This window comes from Pyrgilauda ruficollis, unplaced genomic scaffold, assembly GCF_017590135.1.
Source record: "Pyrgilauda ruficollis isolate IOZ18807 unplaced genomic scaffold, ASM1759013v1 scaffold69, whole genome shotgun sequence".
Lineage (NCBI taxonomy): Eukaryota > Metazoa > Chordata > Aves > Passeriformes > Passeridae > Pyrgilauda > Pyrgilauda ruficollis.
The window spans coordinates 2898471-2921360 of record NW_024528710.1 but is presented as its reverse complement, the minus strand read 5'-3'; the positions used below and the strand labels follow the sequence as shown (position 1 = coordinate 2921360).

The 22890-nt window shown below is 39.3% G+C and overlaps 1 protein-coding gene across 1 annotated transcript in view; it reads left to right on the top strand.

The window, feature by feature from the left end:
• The window catches only part of GTF2I (general transcription factor IIi), a 74483-nt gene that overhangs the window by 4193 nt on the left and 47400 nt on the right, over nt 1-22890 (top strand). Inside the window, exons 2-10 of the mRNA XM_041484916.1 lie at nt 6224-6329; nt 7668-7806; nt 14239-14370; nt 14718-14901; nt 15093-15121; nt 16127-16175; nt 16871-16914; nt 18046-18063; nt 18143-18220. Coding sequence (XP_041340850.1) covers nt 6231-6329; nt 7668-7806; nt 14239-14370; nt 14718-14901; nt 15093-15121; nt 16127-16175; nt 16871-16914; nt 18046-18063; nt 18143-18220 — 772 coding nt within the window. The 5' untranslated portion in view covers nt 6224-6230. The remainder of the gene's footprint in view (nt 1-6223; nt 6330-7667; nt 7807-14238; nt 14371-14717; nt 14902-15092; nt 15122-16126; nt 16176-16870; nt 16915-18045; nt 18064-18142; nt 18221-22890) is intronic.

Sequence of the window (22890 nt, the reverse complement as noted above, 5' to 3'; positions counted from 1 at the left end):
ATCAGAGCTCATGTAGGCTGACTAAAAAGTCACAGTGCTGACTACCATAAAATTACCAAGAAAAAAGTTATCCTTGGTTTTGGGAAGGTCTCAGCTGTGTGATGAACTCTCCTTGCCACCTCATCCTCTTCTACCAAAATGCTTCTGGTTTCTTGTGACTTGGTGCTGAATCAGCGCTGTTGAATGTGCTGGAACTGCACAGTGCCCATTCTGTAAGAAGAACTATAAGAAGTACTGGCACAATCAGCCTGGCTGTGCCAATTTCTACCAGTTCACTGAGTGGTCAGGTATGACTTTGGGGTCGCCAACCACCGGGAACCACCAAAGTGTCCCTCAGGACAGGAAAATGCATGCATAAAGGGTAGAAAAAAACCTATGTTAACAATTTGGGGGAAATTATTACTGTATGTATGTTTATTTTGAGAAGAATCAATGAATATGTATGCAAGATATGGTATATAAATAGGAAGTTTTCTGTCATTAGCATGCGCACTATTTCAGAGGTAATAACCCTCGCCCCCACCCGGCCCGCCGGGAGCCAGCAGCGCCCCTGCTGGCCGTGCCCGGAACTGCAGCCAGGGGAAGGCGCCCTTCTCTCTGCAGGGACGGGGCTGGGGCTGGCTTTGTGCTGCTGCTGCTTGTTTGCCTTGTTATACACATACATACCAGTAAGGAACTGTTATTCCTTTTCCCATATCTTTTGCCTGAGAGCCCCTTAATTTCAGAGTTACAATAATTTGGGTAGAGGGGGGGTCATACACTCCATTCCAAGGGAGATTCTCACTTTCCTTGGCAGACATGTGTCTTTCAGACTGAGGCATATATATATAAATAAATATATATGTGTAGTTTTTAATTTATATATATATATATATACTGACCTTTCACTGTTGTTTCACTCTAATCTGCCCCAGACGCTCTATTAATGTGAACCTCATTTACCCTGTCTTCAGAAGTGGGTTGTAACATTTGGTCCTTAGTTTTGTCCTTCTAAAAGGAAAATTCAGAGATATTTTTAGTGCTGTATTGTCGTGGTCTTTATCTTGGGGATGTGCTGGCTCTAGCTGAGATAGTTTCTTAGCAGCTGGTATAGAACCCTGGTTTTGATTTCTGCTGGAAACAGTGATGATGACTCAAGGATGTTTTCATTACCTCTGAACAGTGTTTGTACAGGGCCAAGGCTTTTTCTGCTTTTCACCCCACCAGTGAGGAGGCTGGGGGTGCACAAGAAGTTGAGGAGGACACAGCTGGGACAGCTGACCCCAGGGCCACCCCAGAGGGTATGGTGTCACCCTCAGCATACAGAGCAGGGGGAAGAAGGGAGGGGTGGACATTCAGAGTGATGGCATTTGCTTTTCCAAGTCACCTTTAGACAAGATGGAACCCTGCTGTCCTGGGGATGCCCAAACATTTGCCTGAGATGGGAAGTGGGAATGAATTCCTTGGTTTGGTTTGCTTTTCTTGTCCATGTGGCTTTTGCTTTCACTATTAAACTCTCTTTGCCCACGAGTTTTGTCTTTTGGTGCACAAGAAGTTGAGGAGGACACAGCTGGGACAGCTGACCCCAGGGCCACCCCAGAGGGTATGGTGTCACCCTCAGCATACAGAGCAGGGGGAAGAAGGGAGGGGTGGACATTCAGAGTGATGGCATTTGCTTTTCATCTGTTAGATGGCATGGAGTCCTGGTATCTTGTTTGAAGACAATTTTAAAAGGTAGACACTCTAAATGAGTTACCTCCCCTTAGTTTCAACCAATCCCTTTTTAGCAATAAGGAGAAAATGCATATGAGCAGAAATAAGTGGGAAAACAACAGTTTGGTAACGAGGAATAGGCAAAAAAATAACAGTAAATAATCATAAGCTACAAAATTCCTAAATCTCACCAACTCCTGGGGAACAGAGACACCCAAAATGGCAGAAATACCCTTTCCAAAATGGCACCTGCCACGGGTCACCACATGTAGGGAGGCAAAGGGAAAATGGTACCTGACTCTCCTCCCAAGAAAATTATCCACTTGTTGATTGGTTTTGTTTTTGTGCTTCTTTCCTGCAGCAGCAATTGCCAGTGGCTTAGGCTCACTGGTTTAGCTACAAACCAAACTGCCAGTGGCTTAGGCTTACTGTCTGGTTTAGCTACAAACCTGAGTAGCTGGGGTGCTGGCTGCAGCTGTCATGGATCGATACTGGCACAGTGCCAGTGCCCCCATGAGAGGTGTATTTCTAAAAAATGGTTACTGTGAGATGTACAAACCTGAGTAGCTGGGGTGCTGGCTGCAGCCTGAGTGACTGGGGTAGCTGCTGATTTATCTCCCTGCCCCCCTGCCTCTGTGTGCTTCCCTACAGTACCTAGTAGTGTGCGTTAGGAGAGGCCAGGGCCCAGCTTATTGCAATAAGCGTTTTCTTAGTCATCATTGCAGTTCTCTTTCAGGTATTTCCCCACCTCAGCTGGGTTCTTATTTGTTCACATGGAAAGTCCCAGGCTCTAGGGTCAGAAAATTCTTCTGGGTTTGGCCCATATCCTCCCATTCTCCATGCCACTCAAGATTTTTCATGCCTGGGTCTACTCCTGGGTCAGGAATTTCATCAATTCCTATGGATATTTCAACCCTCATTCTAGACAAGCTGCAGACCATACCGAGGAAGCTTACCAGATAAAACACCAGGAAAGTGGTCTCTTTAACATTCAGAGGAATCTGAACTTTCTCAAATAGTGACATAACCAATTCAAAGGAGAAGAAGGAAAGGAAAGGTTGAAAAGCCTCATCCCCTGCTCCTCCTCTAACAAACAGGGTGCAATTACTGATAAACCCCCAAAACATGCTACTGGAACTGGGACACAGGGTAGGACAAAGAAACCATAAACCATATATATCTGGAACAAACTCCAGTACTTTTCTAAACCCCCTATAAGTCATTATCACCATGCCAAGCAAAATAGCTATTTTAATCCCTGCCTCTCTATTGTAAAAACTATGTTTTAGGGACAATACTGGACCTATCTCCGGATAAGAAAATAAACCTAGGGGCCAGAAAGGTATTAAAAACTCAAAAAAGTGGGGACCAGAGTCACATGAAGGCCTCCACCCAGAGAAACATTATCAATTCAAGCAATATGACTATTGTATGCTTTATTCCAATATAGAATAAATGCAACCAAAATGCAATTAGTACATGCTATTTCCACTTTCATGAGCCCCACGTTGGGCGCCAAAAAATGTATTTGTCCTGTTTTAGGGCAAATTTAGGAGGAAGCGCCAAAGGATCCCTCCAGAAAGCAGACTCAAGCCCCTCCTGCTACTGGTTCAGGAAGAGATTTCCTTGGAGAAAAGTGGAAAAAACTGTTTATTTAACAAGCAAAGTATTCAGAAGCAGAAAAAGTGAATAATATTAAACAATCAAACCTCTCGCTGTTCTGAAGAGATGGAAAATTCAGAAAGTCCTTGTTGTGAGGGTAGCTCAGCTTGCTCAGTCTCTTATCAGTCCCTCCTGTGCTGGAAAATGCCGTGTCCTGGCCCTGGTGGGCCACATGTGATCTCCCAGTGCTCTTCTGGGTTTTTAGTCCAGAGTAGGTTTGTACAGTTCCAAGAAAAAGAAAAGCCACTATTGACAATGAAGAGAGGGAGATGGGGACTGAGTGTGATGGTCAAAGAATCTGAATTTATTGTGGGACACAAATGCTTATAAGGTATTTTAGGAAGGCAAGTAATATTTTACTATCAGGATTAGGATAATCATCACATAAACAAACTTAGGCATTTTACACCATCTCTTGCTTGCAGAAGTCTGATGTAATTCTCTTTGTCTGGTAAGTCAGTCTGATTGAATCTTCTTGCAATGTTGATTTAATCCTCAGAGTTCTGTTTGCTATTGCCAAGGCATCCTGTTATCAAATCTCTTATGCTAACCAGGTCCAAAGTCCATCATCTGTATTGTGTCCCAATATCCCAATAAGCCACAGTCCAGGGGACTTCACTGCCTCAGCAAGCTAAAAAAACCAACTAACTAAAAAGCAAAGGAGCGCTCTCTCCCGCTGTCTGTCCATGCTGCAGACAGCAGAGTCCAGGAGAAGGAATGCAGGGCAGCAAGTGCAGTTTCTGAAAACAAACTGTGCGCTTCTTCCCCCCCCCCCGCCCCGCTTTGCTCTTGGAACCAGTTTTAAAAGTGCTGAACTTAACATCCAGCATAAACAGAACAGATGATTGGGATACAAGCATCATAAAGTCACCCCAGGATGGTATCCAGATGTGATTCTGAGGTACTGAGGCTGTGACCCAGTCCAGTGGACACTTCTTTATTCCTTGGACAAGCTCCTTAGCTTGATCCACTCTGCACTTAAGGATCAGAAATCACCTTCCAGGGATGGGAGCAATACTGCATGGGGAGGCAGCTTGAACTGGCACTTCTCTGATGTGATTATGCATCCACAGCCTTCAAATGGTTTCTAGAATTTCCTTGGTCTGTTTTCTGGACAAGGTAGCTTTGCAAATCAGACAGTGAACAGAGATCTGGGAGAAGGTGGAAATGTGTAGTTATCTTCTATTTAATCTTTAATACTGTGATTATTAAAGTGTCATTTTACAGAAAGTCTAAAATCTGTCATGTTTAAAATCACTGTCAGCATCCCAACCCTAAAGGAGTGCCAAAGATGAGCTTGAGAACTGTATTATGTATCAAAAGTCATGGCTCACTAAAGATTTATTTATGTTGTAATCTCCCTTTCACCTCAGATATTCCATAAGCAATGCCTCTCTTCCTCTGAAGAATAACCTCATCAGCCTCTATCCATCCGCATCAGCCCTCTCTCAGGTTGCTGAAGCCATGAACATATTACAACAATTGTTCCTTTATATTCACACTCAAAGTTGGCTCCTTTTTTAGACCTGGTGAAGGACCTGTTTGCCTCCTCCTCAGTGTAGCAGGTGCCAGTGTTCAGCATCTTCATTACTGGCATCCTCCAACACCTGCTGACTGTGCCACTCCCTGCCACTTCATCCATAGTGCACTTCATCCAAATTGCAGTTTGCTGGCCTGTGCCTGAGAGCCAGAAGGCTGCTAGATGTGTTTTGAGTTTGCATTGTTTATAATTTGGGCTTTAGGATTTTTCCCCGCTCTCATCCAATTTGTAGCCTGAAGTGCTCTAAGTCCTAGAAAAAACACAATGCCTTCTTTTTTTCCCCAAAGACAGCACATTATCACATGCAATGTGCTGCCCTGACTTATCTACATATGTATGTAATAGGATACGTGTCAGCTTTGAAAACTTGAGCCACATTGTGTGGCCAGGTTCTACAGGAGCAGCAAGATATGTCATCAACCTGTGAAATGTCTTGTTTACCTGATACGTCTTGTCTGTTGAGGTGATTTTTCTTGATTTGCATGTGGAGTTGTTGAGCTAAATTGTCTAGCAGTTCTTTCTTCCTGCAGGTGTGTCAGGTTATTGCTCTAGGTATGTGTAAACATAAGAAGTTGCAACACTCCAATAAAAAAATGTGCTCTTAGAAGCTGCTGAAACTTCATTCTCATATATCAGTCTTGTATAAACAATTCTACAACAGAAGCATAAACAAATCTTGATTATTACTTATGTTTTAAGTAAGTTGAAAATCTCCTGAATGACATAGAGAAAGAAGGGGTGCTGAAATTTAGTAGTTAATTTTAGCACCTTAGTTGAGACTACTTAGCTTTGAGTAAGTCCCACAACTGAAAAATATGCAAATAAGAATGTAACATTCTGGTTATTGATACTGTAGTCTTTGAGGCTGTGATTTTGGGGCAGGGTGGTGATTGTTTGTTTTGAGCTAGGCTGTCATAGTTATAATAGAAGGTTGTTCTCATACCTGTGTCATAATTATAGTTTGCCATTTGTTTGTTAATGGCAGTGTTTGTTGCTGTGTCTATTTAGACATACTAAGAAAGAAAAATTAATGTAAATTCAGCTAATCAATTAAAATGCATTTTTCTGGGCACAGATAATTTGTGGCTGGATCATGATACAGCATTTTATCTTATGTTTAGCTCCAGCTTTGGATGAAACAGCAGGAAGCACGAAAGAAGAGCAAGCACTTTCTCCTGTTAATTTACCTGTATGTTTGGTTGCTTGTGTGTAGTGGGCTGTGTTCTATGGGATTTTTAATTTTTTTTTTTCTTTGCTTGCGTAAGAGGGGTTTTTGGTTTTTTGCACTGTTGTATGTATCTGAAAAGGCTTTTTCCTTTCATTTTACAGGAGGAAAATGGCTCAAACTCTTGCACCAGCAACATCCATCCATGATGAGGAATCCTTGGAAAGCAGAATGGTGGTTACATTCCTCATGTCAGGACTTGAATCAATGGTTAGTAGAGAAGTTAAGTTTCTGCATCATAATCGTGTCTTGGTATTTGCAGCATTGTATCAGTATGTTGCTTCCCACTGGGCAGCAGGGAAGATGGATTGTTGTATTTGTACCGTAATGTGTGTTGTCCAACCAGCTATAATTTTATCTTTGCTTGTGATAAATCATGCTATCAGTAATCTTGTTTCTTGTTGTGGTGTGATTGTTTTAAAAATTATTTTGTCAAATAAATAGGAAATATTTGATGATTGCTTAGGTACAGCGTAGTTGAGAGGCAAGAGTGTGTTCTGGTCTTTGTCATATGTAGTGTAGAGTGAATAAATGGTTTTGAGGCTAATGCCTTGTCTTCAGCTGCTGTACCAACTCAACAAAACTTGTTCAGAAAATACTTCTTTTTGTTGGCATATAATCTGTTTTTTTAGAAGTTATTAAATTGTGTGGCAGGGCTTACAGTTGGCTGGAGGCTGTGAATGGAAATGCCTGTCCCATTTCCTTGAAATTGAGGCACTGTCCAAGATTTGTTTCTTTAAAATTGGGGTTTTTAAATGATAAGCAAGAATTTTCTTTTTAGCAATGAATTTTCGAGTGGAATAGTTATAAGGCAATATATTGCAAGTCTTTTATCCCATTGTTTCTTAAAGTCTTTGTGTCACTTTTTCCTCCCGTGCTGCAATTGTTAGATTTTATAGGTTGTAGTAAACTCTTATTTAGTTCCTAGGAGAGACTGACCTTCTGTGATTATTACTTGGTCATCTCAACAGTTTTCTTGGGATCCTTGTTCTCTCCATAGGCTTCCTGCCTTAATTGTTGCCAGAAATTTCTCCTGGCAGAATACATGTAGATGTTTGCAGGGATGGTGCGATCCTTCCATTCAGGGGGCATTCACCTGAGGCTGGGCCCAGCAGACAGGACAGGGCAGACTACAGGGAGCCATCCTGCTTGCAGCCGCACCTTTCTGAACAGAAGATGGTGTGTGAGAATTGTGCTGTGAATATACAAAACTTCTGTATGCTTTGTTGAAAGTTGGAATAGGACACTGTATTGAAGTGGTAATTTAACATGGATTAATGTCATAAATAATTTTAATTAAAAACAATGCAATCTCTGAGTCTGTACAAGGTCGTAAGTTGCTAATGAATCTACAATGCTTTTAAGATTTCTGATGAAAAGCATTCCAGATGTGTAAATTTTGCTTTGCTGCTGGGTGATGTTATGTTGCTCACAGTACCTTCTGAAGGGTGGATGCTGGCAGCAGTATAGTAATTGTTTTACATGATATCACATACACTTTTATTAACTGCATCTAACTATGGTAATAAAATCTTTTTCTTTTTCTAGTGTAAAGAACTTTCCAAGTCCAAGGCAGAAATTGCCTGTATTGGTGTATATGCAAGAAATGTTTTTGTTGTTGGCACTGAGAGAGGAAAAGCCTTTGTCAACGCTAGAGAAGATTTTAAGACGGATTTTATTGAATACTGTAAGTTTCAGTGTTTTATTTTTGTAACAACAAACTGCATAATGTATATTGCATAGTATTAATAATTTTGGGAGCAAAATTCTGTCTATCATGGCTGTGTACTATAATTATGTTGGCTAATGCAAATCAAGCTGTAAAATGAGCAGTAACAGTGGTCTTGTTTGTAGTGTTATTTCTGCAATGTCTGGAAATGTTCATGTTTTCTTAGGTAATGTGAAAAATAGTACAATAAGAATAAGTATTAGACAGTCCACCCTTATAATACATCCTGCATTTCCTAGTGTATGTTAATTTTTTTTTTTTTTTTGTATCCTCTCCTCCAAACTTTTTTCCACTCAGGAAGACTGAGGAGAGCACAGAACAGGTAGAGAAGTACTTCTGTAAACTCAGGTGGTCCTGGTTCTTCAGATCAGTTCATGCTTTACTAAAGCAGATGCACAGTTTTGACAAGATAGTATTCATTCGTGCAGCTATTTTATATCACTTTTATGTAGTAGACAGAAGTACGCATCTGTACCGTAATGACTTAAAATTACATCTGCATTACTTTTGTACTGCTTTAAGTACATCTAGGGTGTGTTGTGTTTAATTTAATTTTTACAGTAAAACAGTGGAACTTTTGTGTTAAAAAACTTGATTCATTGATTAATTCATACAGGACAGTATTTTTAGGGATAGGTTTCAAAGATTCTGTGATGATTTAGGGGAGCACTGATGCACTCATTTAGGAAGGTATTAGTGGTGGACACTACCTAATAAATAACAAAATTATTTGCCTAGAGAAAGAGAGAAAATGGAAATTAAAGGTAGGGTATGATAGAAGAATCATTCTGAGGAGGAGTTTAAAAAACTGTCAAGGTGTTGTCAAGTTAGATACTGCTTGGAAAGCAACTGCGTTTAGTCTGTAACAGAAAGGCTTACTCCCAAAAATGCTTTTGCTGCTACATAAAATTGTCTTGGAGGCTCTGTCTCAAGGTCAGTTGTTTGTGGTAGTTGTCTTGGTTTGAAGAAGACAGGTGTCTGCTAAGGAAGGCAGGAGCCTCCCTTAAAATGGAAAATGTAACCACCTTCCCTCTGATTTACTGTAATATTGAAATTAAGGAGCTCTCAGGCAAAGATATTGGACTAGGAATAATAGTCCTTTGCTAGGAAAAACTAAAATACAAAAGTACAAAAAAAAACCCCAAAACCAACCCTGCCAGAGTCAGAACAGGCCCTGACCCCTGTGTGTCAGGGTGGTGGCACAGTCCCATCCCATGGGGGCTCAGCCCTCCTGCAGTGCCAGCTGTGCTTCTGCTGGAGCAGGGATCCTGCACAAGGCTGCAGTTTTCCTCTGCAGCTCCAGGGCTGCTGGAGATGGGCCTGCTCTTCCTCTGGCAATGCAGGGCAGGAGAAAGCTGCTCCTCTGGGAATGCAGTGGGCAAAGGCTGCTGTGCTGTTCCAGGCTCAGATTGTATCCAGGTAGGAATGCTTGGCTCCTGCCCTGGGCGGAGCATCTCCCCATGGGATGCTGGAATTTGATCAGCCATGCAGGGACACTCACTGGCCATGAACAGGAGAGATCTCCTGGAGGGAGGATTGGCTGTGGGAGAGATAAAGAAAACTGCCCCATGGACAGCAGAGAACTGCCCCAGCTCTGATAGATGGGAATAGAATACACACCCCTAGCCACATCTTGAAGCCTAAGACCGTAGGGCTCTGGGATTTTTTTGTCCTACTGCCATGGACAGTGACTTTCTGTGCACATATTTACTCCAAGCAAAGTCACCATAGTGTTGGGTTGTAACAGATAATTGATAAAAAAATGTAGAATTGTAACCCAATTGAGGAATCAAGTATAAGATGAATCAATTTATTTTTCTTTTTTATTCATTTTTTTTAATAGGGACAATCTTCATATTCTGTTGTTTGTGAAAACTGCTATCTGAGTACTGGGGAGGGAGTTCAGTTTTTCAGCTGGTTGCTTTTTTTGTTTTGTTTTTGTTGCTTAAATGACTTTTCTGACAACCTAGGTACTATGTTTTATTGTCAGTACAGTGGTATCATGGGCCCTGATATACCAGGGACTTTGTGTAGTGGACTCACTATTAGTAGGGAATCTGAAATTATGGGGATTTGCTGTTTGATCTCCTTGTTAGATCTCTGTTTCAGATTTTGTACAGTGGGAAGCACTGGCTTCTCATGCATGCTTGTATTTGGCTGTATGAGGTGTGGTTTCTATAGATGCATGCTTGTGTTTAAATCCTACATCAGTTTCGATAATCTTCACCTTTTGCTTTATTTCAGTTACAAGATACTTGTTCTTGGGCTGTGTTTTTGTACTGTCAAGCTGATAGGATTAAAGAATATTAACTTTGAAAACAGTGTTTCCATTATGATTATTGCAGAACATTATAGCATAGATCTGTGTGAACAAGGTCAACTGTTGTGAGTCGTTGCTTTCATGGTTTCACCAAGTGCACATCTCCCATGCTTTCAGGGGAGTCTTGATGCTGGAAGTAGTTTGCCTTTGTCCCTGAGAAGGATGTTGATAATTCCAGAAAACATTACTTCAGAATGACAGTTTTCCCCAGGTTGTATTTGCCTATCAGAAGGGAACTTTCAGAAGACCTTCCTGACTTTTGGTCATCTGTTCTGGATTTTGAAAGATACTTACCCAGCACCATGTGTTCCATCCCATCTGCCAAGGAGACAATTCTTCTCCAGGAATCCTAGTTGCCTCTGCTAGCATTTCCACTGGTACTGGCTGCGACACCATTAATATGTAGGTTGCAGAGAAGCTTAATTCTGCTACTTCTGCAACTTCTGGCAGCTCTCTCAGTCATGCTGCTTTTTCCTTTGGTGGGCTCACTTGCCTGAGATTGGGGACATCTTGCACCTGTAGGTGTTTCATCTTGGATAGGTCCTTTATTTTTGGAGCCTTCATTTTTCTTCTGATAGCCTTGGGTTTCCACACTGACCTTAACAGTGCATCTAGTATGGGCCTGAGTTTGACTTCAAGTCCTGCTAGAGACTTTGGGCCAGAGTCTTCTATTCTTCTTACCTGTACCTCCATGTCCACCCAGCCACAGGTTGTAAGAACTTCTTGTAGTTTCAGGAATGCTCAGAATCTGAGTGTTCTTAATGTAAGAACACAGCCATTCCTGCTGCTCAGGAAGAATGAATGGAATGCAGTTCTCCACAGACTTTATGGGAAAGATTGCTCAGTTTTGGCTCCTCAGAATGTTTTTTTGGTATGTGAGTATCTGTTTCCTCTTGGATGTATTCCATCATCTGCAGACAAGTAAAATGATTCTTCCCATAAGCTAGGCGACTGTGGACCTGCTTGAAGATCTGCAGCTAGGCTTCTGTCTCTTTGAATCCTTCTGAGTAACTTGTACAGCTAGGTTGCTTGGCTTGATTGCCACAAACCTTTAATGTTCTGTCTCTGCCTAGTCAGCTAAGGGGTATGAAGTTAACAGCTCGTTTAAAAACCTGTGGGGAAAGTTCAGTCCCATTTCCTTGGAAACCACATATCTTGTTCCCTCAGAGTCAAAAACAAACAGAAAATTACTGTAGGTAGTCAGTATTTTTGAAATTTTGTTCCTCCTAAATTCTGCTTCAGGTGATTGACTTTTTGTGTGGTTCAAGTGATCCTGTGATAATTATAAAATGAATTTTCTTTAATTTGAGAAAATTTTCCAATTTAATGAACTGTAAAGCTGGATGGCCTTAAAAAGCTCACAGATTGAGTGAATGACATTATAAAAAAAGCAAAATGCTTTTAGCTATGCACCCATTTCTTTCCCTCTTTCATTGCAGTAATTTTCCTTAAGTACAAATAATGAAATACATGTATATGAGTGGTGTCACAAGATTGTTGTTGCTCTTAAGTTGCCTCTCAGAGTGTCTGTGCAGGGGTCACATTCATATTCTTAAAATTACTTCTTGTTTTTCTCTCCCTGAGGGATTGAAAGACACCAGATTAAAAACCTTCTGATGTTCTAAGATGCCTTAACTGCCATGGGACTGACAGTTCTTTTGCTAGAAGAGTCCTGAGATCTGTCAGCTTCAGATACCTGATTCTCTATTGAGCATCTCATCTTCTTGTTTTTTTGGTTTTTTTTTTGAAGAAGTTTCAGTTAAGTAAATTGTTTTTCTGCTAAAGCTTGATTTGTTTCTTAGTCTTTGGTGAGATGAGGACAGTGCTGGATTTGTTCTTAGAACAGGGACAGCTGGGAGATTCCTTTTCCAGCTAAGTGGTGCTGGACTGTCAGACCTGGAGGGAAGGATATTCTGAAGAACCAAAACATTGGACAGTTGAAGAAAATAAGACACTTAAGCATATATTGACTCTCATTGCAAAATGAGGGTTGTTGGGAGTTGTGTAGTTGTAGTCCTCCTGAATCCAGAAGAGTAGTGAAATTAATTCCACAGGATGGTCACAACTATAGCAGAATGCTATTCTTTTACCAGATAACTATCCCTCCCCCTTCATGAGCCATAAATATAGCCCCCTCATCCCTCTTCTGCACCAGATCTTGGTGCATATGTCCCAGACATCCCCTCCCAGATGTAGCCCGAATCCTGCTTGGGGTTCCAGTAATTGTGGCAAGGGCTTTGGAAGAGCCTGTGAAGTTGTGTAGCCTCCAAGGGTTCGTGTGTCCATTGGGGTAGTGCCAGGAGGAGTGAAAGCCTGCTAGGTTTGATCAGTTGTGCAGGGCTGTTACAACTCTTGCTGCATTTGAAACTTAATCTTGTTTGTGAGTCTTGATTAAAATTGGCCAACAATTATGGGAGGGATTAGAGAGGCAGATGCGTAATGTGACCTTAAGAAAATGCATAAAAATCATGTAATGAAAAAAACCCATAAGGGTGTCTTCTAGTTAAGAAAGAAAATTTCTCCACCTTCTGTCTGTTTTTCATTTTCATATGAAGAGGGCAGTGTTGTCATCTTAATTTTGGTTTGTTTATTATTTTTAGAAAGTGTGGGTACACTTTCTGAAGCTGCTGGCAGTAAAGGCATTTTCAGCGGATCAGTTCCTTACATAGGAAAAACGCCCACTCAAAAAGCTACATTAGATGTAGCTGTAAATGGAAGTTGATGTCTTATCCCAAGTCCACAGGCAAATCTTAAATGTGGTCATTGATTAAGCACCTGTGTTACAGGTATATAACAATATCCCAGTTTTGCATTATTTTTCGTGTTCTGATAGGCCCTGTCATACTGCAGAGAATGCAAAAGTTTCAGGCCTGAAGAGCTGGCAAGCTAAATGTCATGTGGAGGTGGGTTTCCAGAGCACGAAGCAGACGTATGATCTGCAGAGGAAGGATGAGATTCTCTTTGAAATGAAGATACGAGTTTTTAAGATGATAATTGTGATTTTACTAAAAGCATTGCTGCTTCAGCTCATTTCACAGCCCATTTGTAATCAGTTGTTCAAACTGATGTTTGTTTTCTTGTGTCAGTGTAGAATTCTGATGCCAGCAGTCCTGGTGATGCACATCGCAGTGTTTCAGGCTTACTGCTGTGCTGGCTGGTGGTGAAGTCATGACACAGCTTCAGCACTGATCATGCTCTTGCACAAAGGAACACAGATCTCCCTTGCCTTTCCTTCAAGGTAGGCAAGCATATCTCTGTTGTTTCCTCTGGTGTTGCTGGATGATTCTCAGTAAATCTTAGCAAGAATTCAAATTATGAGAAAGGAAGGCTGCCACCTGAAACCATCGCTTCTGTTTGCTTTTTAATACTGGAAGTGTTCTTCCTCACTCCTTTTGCAGTGATTTTTGCTCAGAGACTAGAACAAGATGTAGGGCTGAAATCTTCTCTGTTTGCGTGATGTCTTGTTTGTAGCTTCGCTTACACAGCAGTAGGAGGTGTGTACTCAAAATGTCCTTTGAAAGAGATGAGCTGTCATGGCAAAAGTCAGATCTCTTCTGTAAAATGTTCTTCAAAGCACATACAGAATAAATAAACCAGGACATAATAGAACTGCTGCATAAGATGACATGCACAGCACTAGAGAACTATGGGACCCTTCACGCTGGCATTTTACCTTTTCCTTGGTGTAGGACTTAGAAGGACTCTGTTGGTCCTTCTTTTCTTGGCAGTTTAGCATTTTATTTTGACTGTATTGTCCTCCCGTGACATTAATAGGGTTTTCAATCTCTCCATGCCAAAGAAATCCTCCTTGGATGTGTGTCTTAATTTGTCATTCATGTTCTTCAGGGGGTGATATTTGCAAAGATTGTAGTGAGGATATAATAATTCTGGTGTAAATGTAAATTTGCTCATTGCTTATGTACATAGTTGCGTGCATTTGCTTCTAATACAAGTAAATTCTTGCAATTTCCTGGCAGGGCTCCTGCTTGAGAATCTCTAAAGTGGTGGGATTAGGCACTTCTAATAACTTACTATTTTATGCTTGTCTTATTTTTATAAATAACTGCCAGGTGTTACAGAAGACAGGCCTCCAGAACTGCAGAAAACAAAGACTACACCACCTGTAAACAAACAGACGGTGGATGCTGAGGAGCTGGAGGCTCTTAGAAAGTCTGTGGAGGAGTTTTTCTGCTTTTCCTATGGTGGGTGCTTTAAATTCTTCTGAAGAGCTGTTCTAGATTTTTAAATTTTTATTCCATTTGGGAGGAAAAAACTGCATGATCTTAGCCTTCCAACTACACTGCTATTTTTAGAAACTTTTAGTAGCTGTTCCTAAAAAATACACATATAGTGGTTCTTCTTGATGTGTTCTGTAGGATGTGATTTGAGATTATTGCACAGTGCATATTAGTGCCAGCAGTATTTGGTTTTCTGAGAAGATTCATGTCCACACATTGCTTTTGTCCCAGTTCTCTCCAAAGTTACAAAGTTTATGAGAGACTCTTTCTTTTGCTAACTTGACATCACAACAACTCCTCTTTTTTTCTAGGTAAAGCTTTAGGAAAGTCAACAGCAGTACCTGTGCCATATGAAGAGATTCAGAGGAACCAGTCTGCTGTGATAGTGCAGGGCCTGCCTGAAGGAATCACTGTTAAACATCCATCAAATTATGATGTTTCCACCCTGAAATGGATTTTGGAAAATAAATCAGAGATCTCATTTAGTATCAGCAGGTTATTTGCTCTCTTTCTTGTGCTGGTCTGTCCAACTTGGTTTTGTACTTAAGTAAAACTAATTTTAATTTTTAATTAAATACACTGCAGACTGTTTCTCTTATACAGGAATTCTCTCTGTAATGTACACTACCAAGTAATTAACAGTGTCTTTGCTAAAACTGAGTTTTTCTTCCCATATTTCCCCACAGGCCTATCCTAGAACCAAAGAAACAGATCGGTAAGTTAATCCTTATTCAGACTAAACAGAAAAAGATTGGAATTTGAGTTTAGGTAGCAATATATGTAGAGCATTTGGTCATGTAAATAAAGTGGCAAACTGCAGAAATTTCTAGACTGTGAGCTGCCTTACTTATAGCAAAGTAACCCTTTGCTATATATAAACCTTTCCTTTATGTGTTTGCCTGGAGCAACTCATGAGAGATAATTCATCCTCTTTCATTCTTTGTCTTGATCAAGTCCATTCTGTTTAATTCTTCATCTTTATACTGAATTTCAATTTAATGTGAATTGTCTAGTATCCTAGGAGAAGAAGTGAACATAGGAAGGACTGCTTTCAGTTTTTAGAAGATGCCAAGACATTCTAGTGCTTGTGTTCCACTACCCAGCTGATTTTGGCAGTTATATTTAATTTTAAAAAGTAACTTAATCTTCTGAAGTGGCTAGGTCTTGTAGTTCCTATGAAGACTCTATATATGAAAAATTCTGGGCTGCAGTGAGTATTGTAAAACTCTAGAGAGATTCACTTCTAGCTTAGGAGAAATCCCTTCTCCTCTTCCTTTTATGGTATCATGTTCCTTTACTTGCTAAATGCATAAGTGTGGGGATTTGTTTTATGAAAACGATGAAGCAATCTCTGTAGAAATGTAGTCAAAAAGGAAGAGTTTAATTTTTTAAGTGAAAGAGCCAGCAGTTGATGCTTGATTAGTAAAATTAGAGATGTGTTGCCTATGGTCAGGTTGAGGACTAGAGATGGAATATTATAGAAATTCTGTTAATCATATAGTTCTATCAAAAATACAAGGTAGGTTTTCAGTGTAATAAGTGACATTCTAAAGCTGTTTCAGTACAGTTTAACAGGATCTTTCATTACCTGTGAATAAGAAAAATATGCATATATGCTTGTAAAATGTGAACAGACTTTTGCTTTGTGAAATCAATGTTATATTTTCAGTTTAAAGTAAATGGAGTACAGGAAATTCAAATATTGTCTTTTAACTTTCAGAAGCTGATGTGACAGATCCTTCACCTTCAGTTATACCCCCATGTGAAAGGTGAATTTAAAATAATGTCCGGGGTTTTTTTTAATCAACTATCTATTTTCATGTTGTTATCTTTGTCTCAATGTGCTTTTTCTGCCCAGCTGATCTTTGAATAATTTTTTGCTTGCTTGGCATTATAAAAAGCATGAAGCTCAATCTTTTCTTTCTTTTGATCATTATTTGTGAGGAAACTGTTACAAGTTAAACAAATGGCAAAGTTTCTCTTTAGTTTAAATAGGTGTTCTTAATACACAGTCTGTTAATCAGGGATAAGTTTGCCATGTTTTATGGTACAGCAGTGAGGGAGAACAGATGTAATGTTGCTTCCTTCCCCCTCCTCAATTTGAAGAAAGTGATTTTTTAAAAATTAGTAAATGAAGATATTATATCTGTAATATGTCAAAAAAATTTTAATGTAAAAGCAGGGATCAGTTTTATGTACTTCTGTGTTTACCTCTCATTAAATGCTAAACATGATCTGAATATTATGTATGCCTCAAAAAAATGTAGGAATAGGAGATTGCTGACAATTCAGTTGTAAAAGATTAGATAAGCCAATATGTAGGGGTTTTTAATTCTATGTTCTTGTTAGAAAAAAATCTGAGAGATTGATTTTGCTTAACAAGCTATAAAGCTTTAAGAACTTTCCAGAAATCTAATGTTTGTTTTTAATAATGTTATTCTGTTTCATTTGCTTAATTTTATAGTTGTCCACCTGTTAATGTGAAAACGGAACCAAGCAAGGATTCTGGTATGTTCAAAATTTTGTCTTAATTTGCAGAAAAAAAAAAAAAAAAAGAAAAAGCCATGTTTTGTTAGAAGACTGAACTTAAGCAAAGACAGGGGGAAAAAAGCTCCAAAAAAAAAAAAAAAAAAAAGAATAGGAGCAAAAAGACATCCTTGGTGAGATGAAATAACGTTTCTTTCCTTGAAACTGTCCGTTTTTCAGTTGGAGTTTTTATCAAATATTGAACCCAAGCCAAATGCTTCCATTTCAAGAGGGAAATTACAAATTACAAAAATTTGTAATACATTGTAAACTAAATTTATCTTTATGTAATTTAGAGAAGAATTTATTTGTTAATATTCCTAAAATATTGAAAATGAAAAAAATATCTATTTTGTAGCTAAAATAGAAGTAAAAAACTCATGAATAACAAGATGTGTTATTTAAAAATTGCCAGATTATTCCTAAGCTGCTCTGCAGGTAGCAGATGATTCCCCAAGGCACTGTGATCTGTGGCAGACTAATGCTGAAGTGTGTGCTGGGAGATAAAGGCATAGGTAATCCCATTAAAGCCAGTGAGGAAGCAGGTGTGCTGGGGGATAAACTGGTGACTTTCCCTTTTGCTGGGTTGAGCTGCACTGCTCACTTTCCTATTAGAATTTAGTTTTCATATGTAGTCCAGCTTTTTGCTCTTGTTATTTGTGCTTCACAATTTTAAATTTGTGGTTTATGTTCGGCTTAACATACACAAAGCCTTAATGTGAACTTTTTGTCAAGTCTGTCCCAGACTCTTTCCAGTGCTGCTTTTTAGACATTTTAAGTAATTTTCACAGAAAAGTGAGCAGGAGCTCTTCCAGGACTTTCAGCACAATGAGTGATAAAATATATTTTTTTCTTGTGGTAGCATGCAAAGAGGAAGGAGCCCATTTAAAAAATATTCTTCAGATCTTAGACAGCATCTTCAGGGAAGCCTAGTTTGTGGGGAGGTATTTAATCCTAGATCATTTCTGGGGTTGACCAAACTGAAACATAAGAAACGTGCTGGTTAGATAACTTTGTTACCATTGTTTTAGCTCAACAAATGTGTAACATTTTGTGGTTTTTTCCTTTTTTTCTTTTCTTTTTTTTTTTTTTTCTTTTTTTTTTTTTTAATAGAGACAAACGAGGATCATGGTGGGTGCTTTTGTTTGTTTTGTTTAAAGAACCTGCTTATTATTGGTTTCCATATTTGATTCCTTTGTTGCTTCTACAGGAATTTCTTCCAAAATGTCAACAGTAACAATGAAGCAGGAAAGAGATGATCCTAACTACTATCAATTTAATACTCCAGGTAATTATACTAATTTTCATATGTGTTTATCTCATGAAATGATTGGTTGCCTAAGTGTTGATCCCTCCATGCCTCTCTTTTTAGTGATTTTGGTCAGTAAACATGCAATTACTTAGCACTGTTAGGATACAGCATTTCCATGCTGCCTATCATGTAAGTTATTATGAAGAATAACAGAAGACCTAGAGAACAACTTAATTCCAAACCCAAATGTGTGTGTTTGGCCTGAAGAAGTTCCATGAGTCTTTTGAAACTGCTTGATGTATTTTTCTGAGGGTACAATGTGCAGATTCAATAATTCAATGACTTTGTTAAACAGGAAACAAACCTTTATAGTGATGTTTTCTAGAGCACTGCTTGAATTTTTTCTTTAGTTTAAAGTTTCAGTAACTTTTATACACTGTGCATCATATAATGAGCCATTCTATGACTCTGTGATTGGAAGTGTATCAATCACTTCTCTTGTATGGAATGAAAAATATATGTCAAAATTGTATTGAATGGTTTATTTATGTGGACAAAGCATAACAATATTTGAGGCCCATGGCTCAGCCTCCATGTATGTTTTAAATTTTTTCCCAGTTGCTTTGCCTCACCTCTTTGTATCCAGCTTACACATTCACCTCGGCGAGGAAAGAACAGAAATTGTTTTTTCTTTATGTTGACATGAACAGTAATTAAGAAATTGTGACTGTTAATGGCAATATAAAATAGCTAAAACCTTAAATTTATAATTTCAACTTACATGTACTTGTCATTACGTTAATTGAGTAATACAAAGAAATATGGGCAAGCTGCCACTCACCTCTCAATAACAGTTACGTGTTCAACAGTGAAGTGTAAAACAGCACATCCCTTCATTTTGCAATATTATATATTATTATGATAACATTTTGTGTGTGTTCAGACAAGAAGATTCTTGAGACTATTTTCTAATGTGCTTTAATAACTAACTATGGGGATGTGGAATCAATACTTACATCTCAAGAAACATAAGAGCATCGTTCAGAGATCTCAACCATAGCATAGCAAAGTGTCACCCTTTGAGTGCAGAACTGGAAAGGTGTTAGGATTATCTGCTTTTCATATGTGTACATTGCCTAGCCTTGGAGGCTTACAGGCTAGGCAAATTAGTCGTTTACAGGCATGATTTAATGTAGTAAAAGTAGATACTGGTGTGAAGACAATCACTGGTCTTTGCAATGCCAAGTCTTCTCATCCTTTTGCTTTTTATCCCCATTGTGGTTTTCCATTTCATGCATACAAATGATGTCCGAATTTGGGCAATAGCCCACAGTGTAACTCAATGCCATCTGAAGGGACTCTGCGCTGAAATAGCTTCTTTACAAAATAGTATCCATTGCATTGCAGGTGAAAAATCCAAGTCATGCAGTATGCTTCCAGAGTGAAGTCTAAGCACATTTACAGGGGGGATTTCTGTTGTCTTTCACAGAACTCTAAATTTAAATCTTCTGATTGATGGAGAAAAATATGTATCTCTTTTTGATAAAGTGGTGCTTGATGGTTAACTCCTCTCTGCAGTGTAGTTGTCCAAAATGGCATTTAAAGCACAACAGAACTGAGTATATTGGCAGAAGTGATGGAGTGCTGTGAGCTAAAAGATGTTTTCTCTTTCATGTCAAGTCACGCTGACTAGACAAGTAAAGCAGCTTCCCCTTCCTTCTTCCTGTAGCTAGCACTCTGATTCAAGCCAAACGGTGTCCAGACTATAGAGCTATAAATTCTGGAGTCACATAGGTGTTTGTGTGTGGGTTGTGGTGCTGTACCAGAAGTGAACCTTTAAAAAGTGATTATTCTGAGGGGTGTTCCTGAGGAATGACAGTCTGCCCCAGCATTGCCTTTGGAGAGATGTGCTACAAAATAAAGAAAACAGATAAGGTAATAAGTTTTGCTAAAAATAACCTACAGCAAAAGCCAGGCTTATCTATTTCTGAGAAGAAACAACTTAAGTGTTAGAGCATAGCAATCTGCTTGGGCTTCCTGGAGAAAATTATTCACTGATAAAATTTCATGGTTGTATTTTTTCTCTTAAGTGCTTCCTCTCTAAGATCTGTAATGCTGATCAATGTGCTGTGTGCCTGCGTGGCACACTACCTCTTCCTGTTAATCAAAGAGGGAAAATTATATCTGTGGGTGCATGTTCTTCTCATCTCGGTTGAAGGTTGCACCATTTAGATGTTGCTATGAGTTAATACTGAATTACTAAATTCAGAATTGTTTTAGCAGTACACAGTAAGATGACTGAGAAGTAAGGACTTCAGCCATCTAAAACTTCATGTGGGTGTATTGACAGAGAATAAGGGGCAGTTTGCTGTCAGTGGGCTCTAGAACTGTCTTAAGTTGCAAAGCAAGATGCAGCCAAAAGTATGTATTCTATTACATCTTCATAAGCTGTTAGAACAGGTGGGGCAGTGTTCCTTATCTCCTGCATGACTCATCCCTCATAACTCTGGGGTCTGTCTCTGTTAATGGGCCATCAAATCTCACTGCATGACTCATAAATTACATCATCCCATTGTGAGATGCTCTGCCCAGGGGGAGAAACCAAGCATTCCTACCTGGATATAATCTGAGGCTTGGAACACCATGGGTAGCCTTACCTACTGAATTCCTAGAGGACAAGAGCTCCATAACCACCACTGGACCTTCAGAGGAAGACCAGACCCTTCTACAGGAACACTGCTTCAACAGAACCACATCTATCACTCCAACAGATCTGCAGCCACCATTCAATTGCACTGCTACCACCACCCTGACCACAGGGTATCATGTTGTATTCTCTGTCAGTTTAAGCCAGTGTTTTCTCTTTTTATTTTAATTTTCCTATTAAATGGTTGTTCTGACTTGGAATTTCCCACTGGTTTGCTTTCAAACTAGTACAAACACTATGGCAGTGGATGTTTTTTCCAAGTGTCCAGGACAAATGTGAAGGTTACTGCAGTGTTGAATTTTGGGGGAGACCAAAGACAACCTGTTCCGGCAAAAAGGTCCAGATTTTAATGATTGACTAAATGAGGAGAAGGAATGAGTACTGATCATCAGGATTAAGTGACACATCCTGGAGCATTCCAGCTATATTAGCTAGTATTCTTGCTTGTGCCTTACCTGTAAGTATCAGTTACTACGGCTCTTATGAAAAGAAACATAACTGAGAATGCTGTTTCTTGGTTTAGTGGTTTAAATATAATTTAGTATTTTTACTAGAAATTAACAAATTAAATAATCATTTCTCCAGAGTCAGATGTATTTTCAGATTTGAGAATACCCCATTTGTCCTGTATAAAAACAAACCTTTGGGGCTCAGAAGTGTAACACTGCTGAGTGAGTGCTGAATGTTCTGTGCATTATCATCACAGGATAAAGCAGGGTTTTTGGTGGCATACAGAACTGAATTATTTGCTGACTTAAGACCAAACACTTTGTAAAAGTGGCATGTTATCCTGTAAATTTTGTGAATGTAGGTCTGCACTGATGCCTTGAATTTAAAACGAAGAAAAATGGAAGCAGAAGGAAAAGGCTGTAAACAGTCTGTCCTGTGAATCGCCTGGTTCAGTTTATAAAACACCTAGAAGTGAGTAAAAAACTGCCTAACAGCTTTTCTCTTTAAAACACCATGTAGTTGAACAGTGCTGTCAGTTTTGGAATTTTTGACAGTGTCAGTGAGGCAGTTAAAATACAGGACATACATCCAAACCCAAATGAGATTGAAAATGTCGTCTTCTACAAAGAAAAAGCCCAAAATATGAATGTAAACTTTGCATTTATTCTCACTCTGAAACCTTAAAAGTAATCAATGTCTGTTAGTATGTGTCTAACAACAAAATATTTCTCCTTTGGAGATCTTTCAGGATACTAGACGTAATGTCCATTTTAATGGAGCTAAATCTGTGAAGTTAGGCTGGCATGTAACACTGAGTGTAGATATTATCTTAAACCAGGAAATTCCAGAATACATATTGAGCACAATGTTGTGCTTCCTAAAGGGAATCACATCTAGTTCACATTGCTACTACATGGGTAACCTATAAAAAGGCCAGAAAAGTGAGCACTGCGTATCCGTGAGGTGACAAATCCATTCCTTCTGCCAAGTGGGACAGGTTTGGCTGTGTGATGTTAGGACATTAGGACATAATCCATTAGAAGCTGAGGCTGAGAGGTTTGGAATCAGTGTAAGTAAATAGGTGTGTGGGTAGGTAGACAGAAAGAATAGCTGTGACTGTTGAGGGAGTAACACCTACTCTTGGTTTTAATAGATTTGTTAGAATGTGAAAAATCACCTATTTGTAACAGACATTTCAGGAGTTTCAATTTATGCCCACAGCAATCTCTTACAGGGGTTCCACTGCGCTGCTGAATCTTAGACCAAGCACATGCTTTGGGTGCAGTGATTGGTCATGTATTTATTTATCTGCTCATGAAAGACCAAGTTTTGGTGTGAGTGTTAGAGAGTTCCCAAGGGCCTGTGCTGTGTAAGAGAGCTGGCTGTTAGCTGAAGAGCATACCTCTGCTTTCTCTGGTTCAAGGTGAAACTGCTTAGCTCTGCCTACACATCTGAAGTTCAGATTCCAAGACATAATCATACTGAAAGATTTTACTTCTAAGGTGTCCTGTGGTTTTAGTCATTAAATCTCCCACTTCTGTGTCCATCC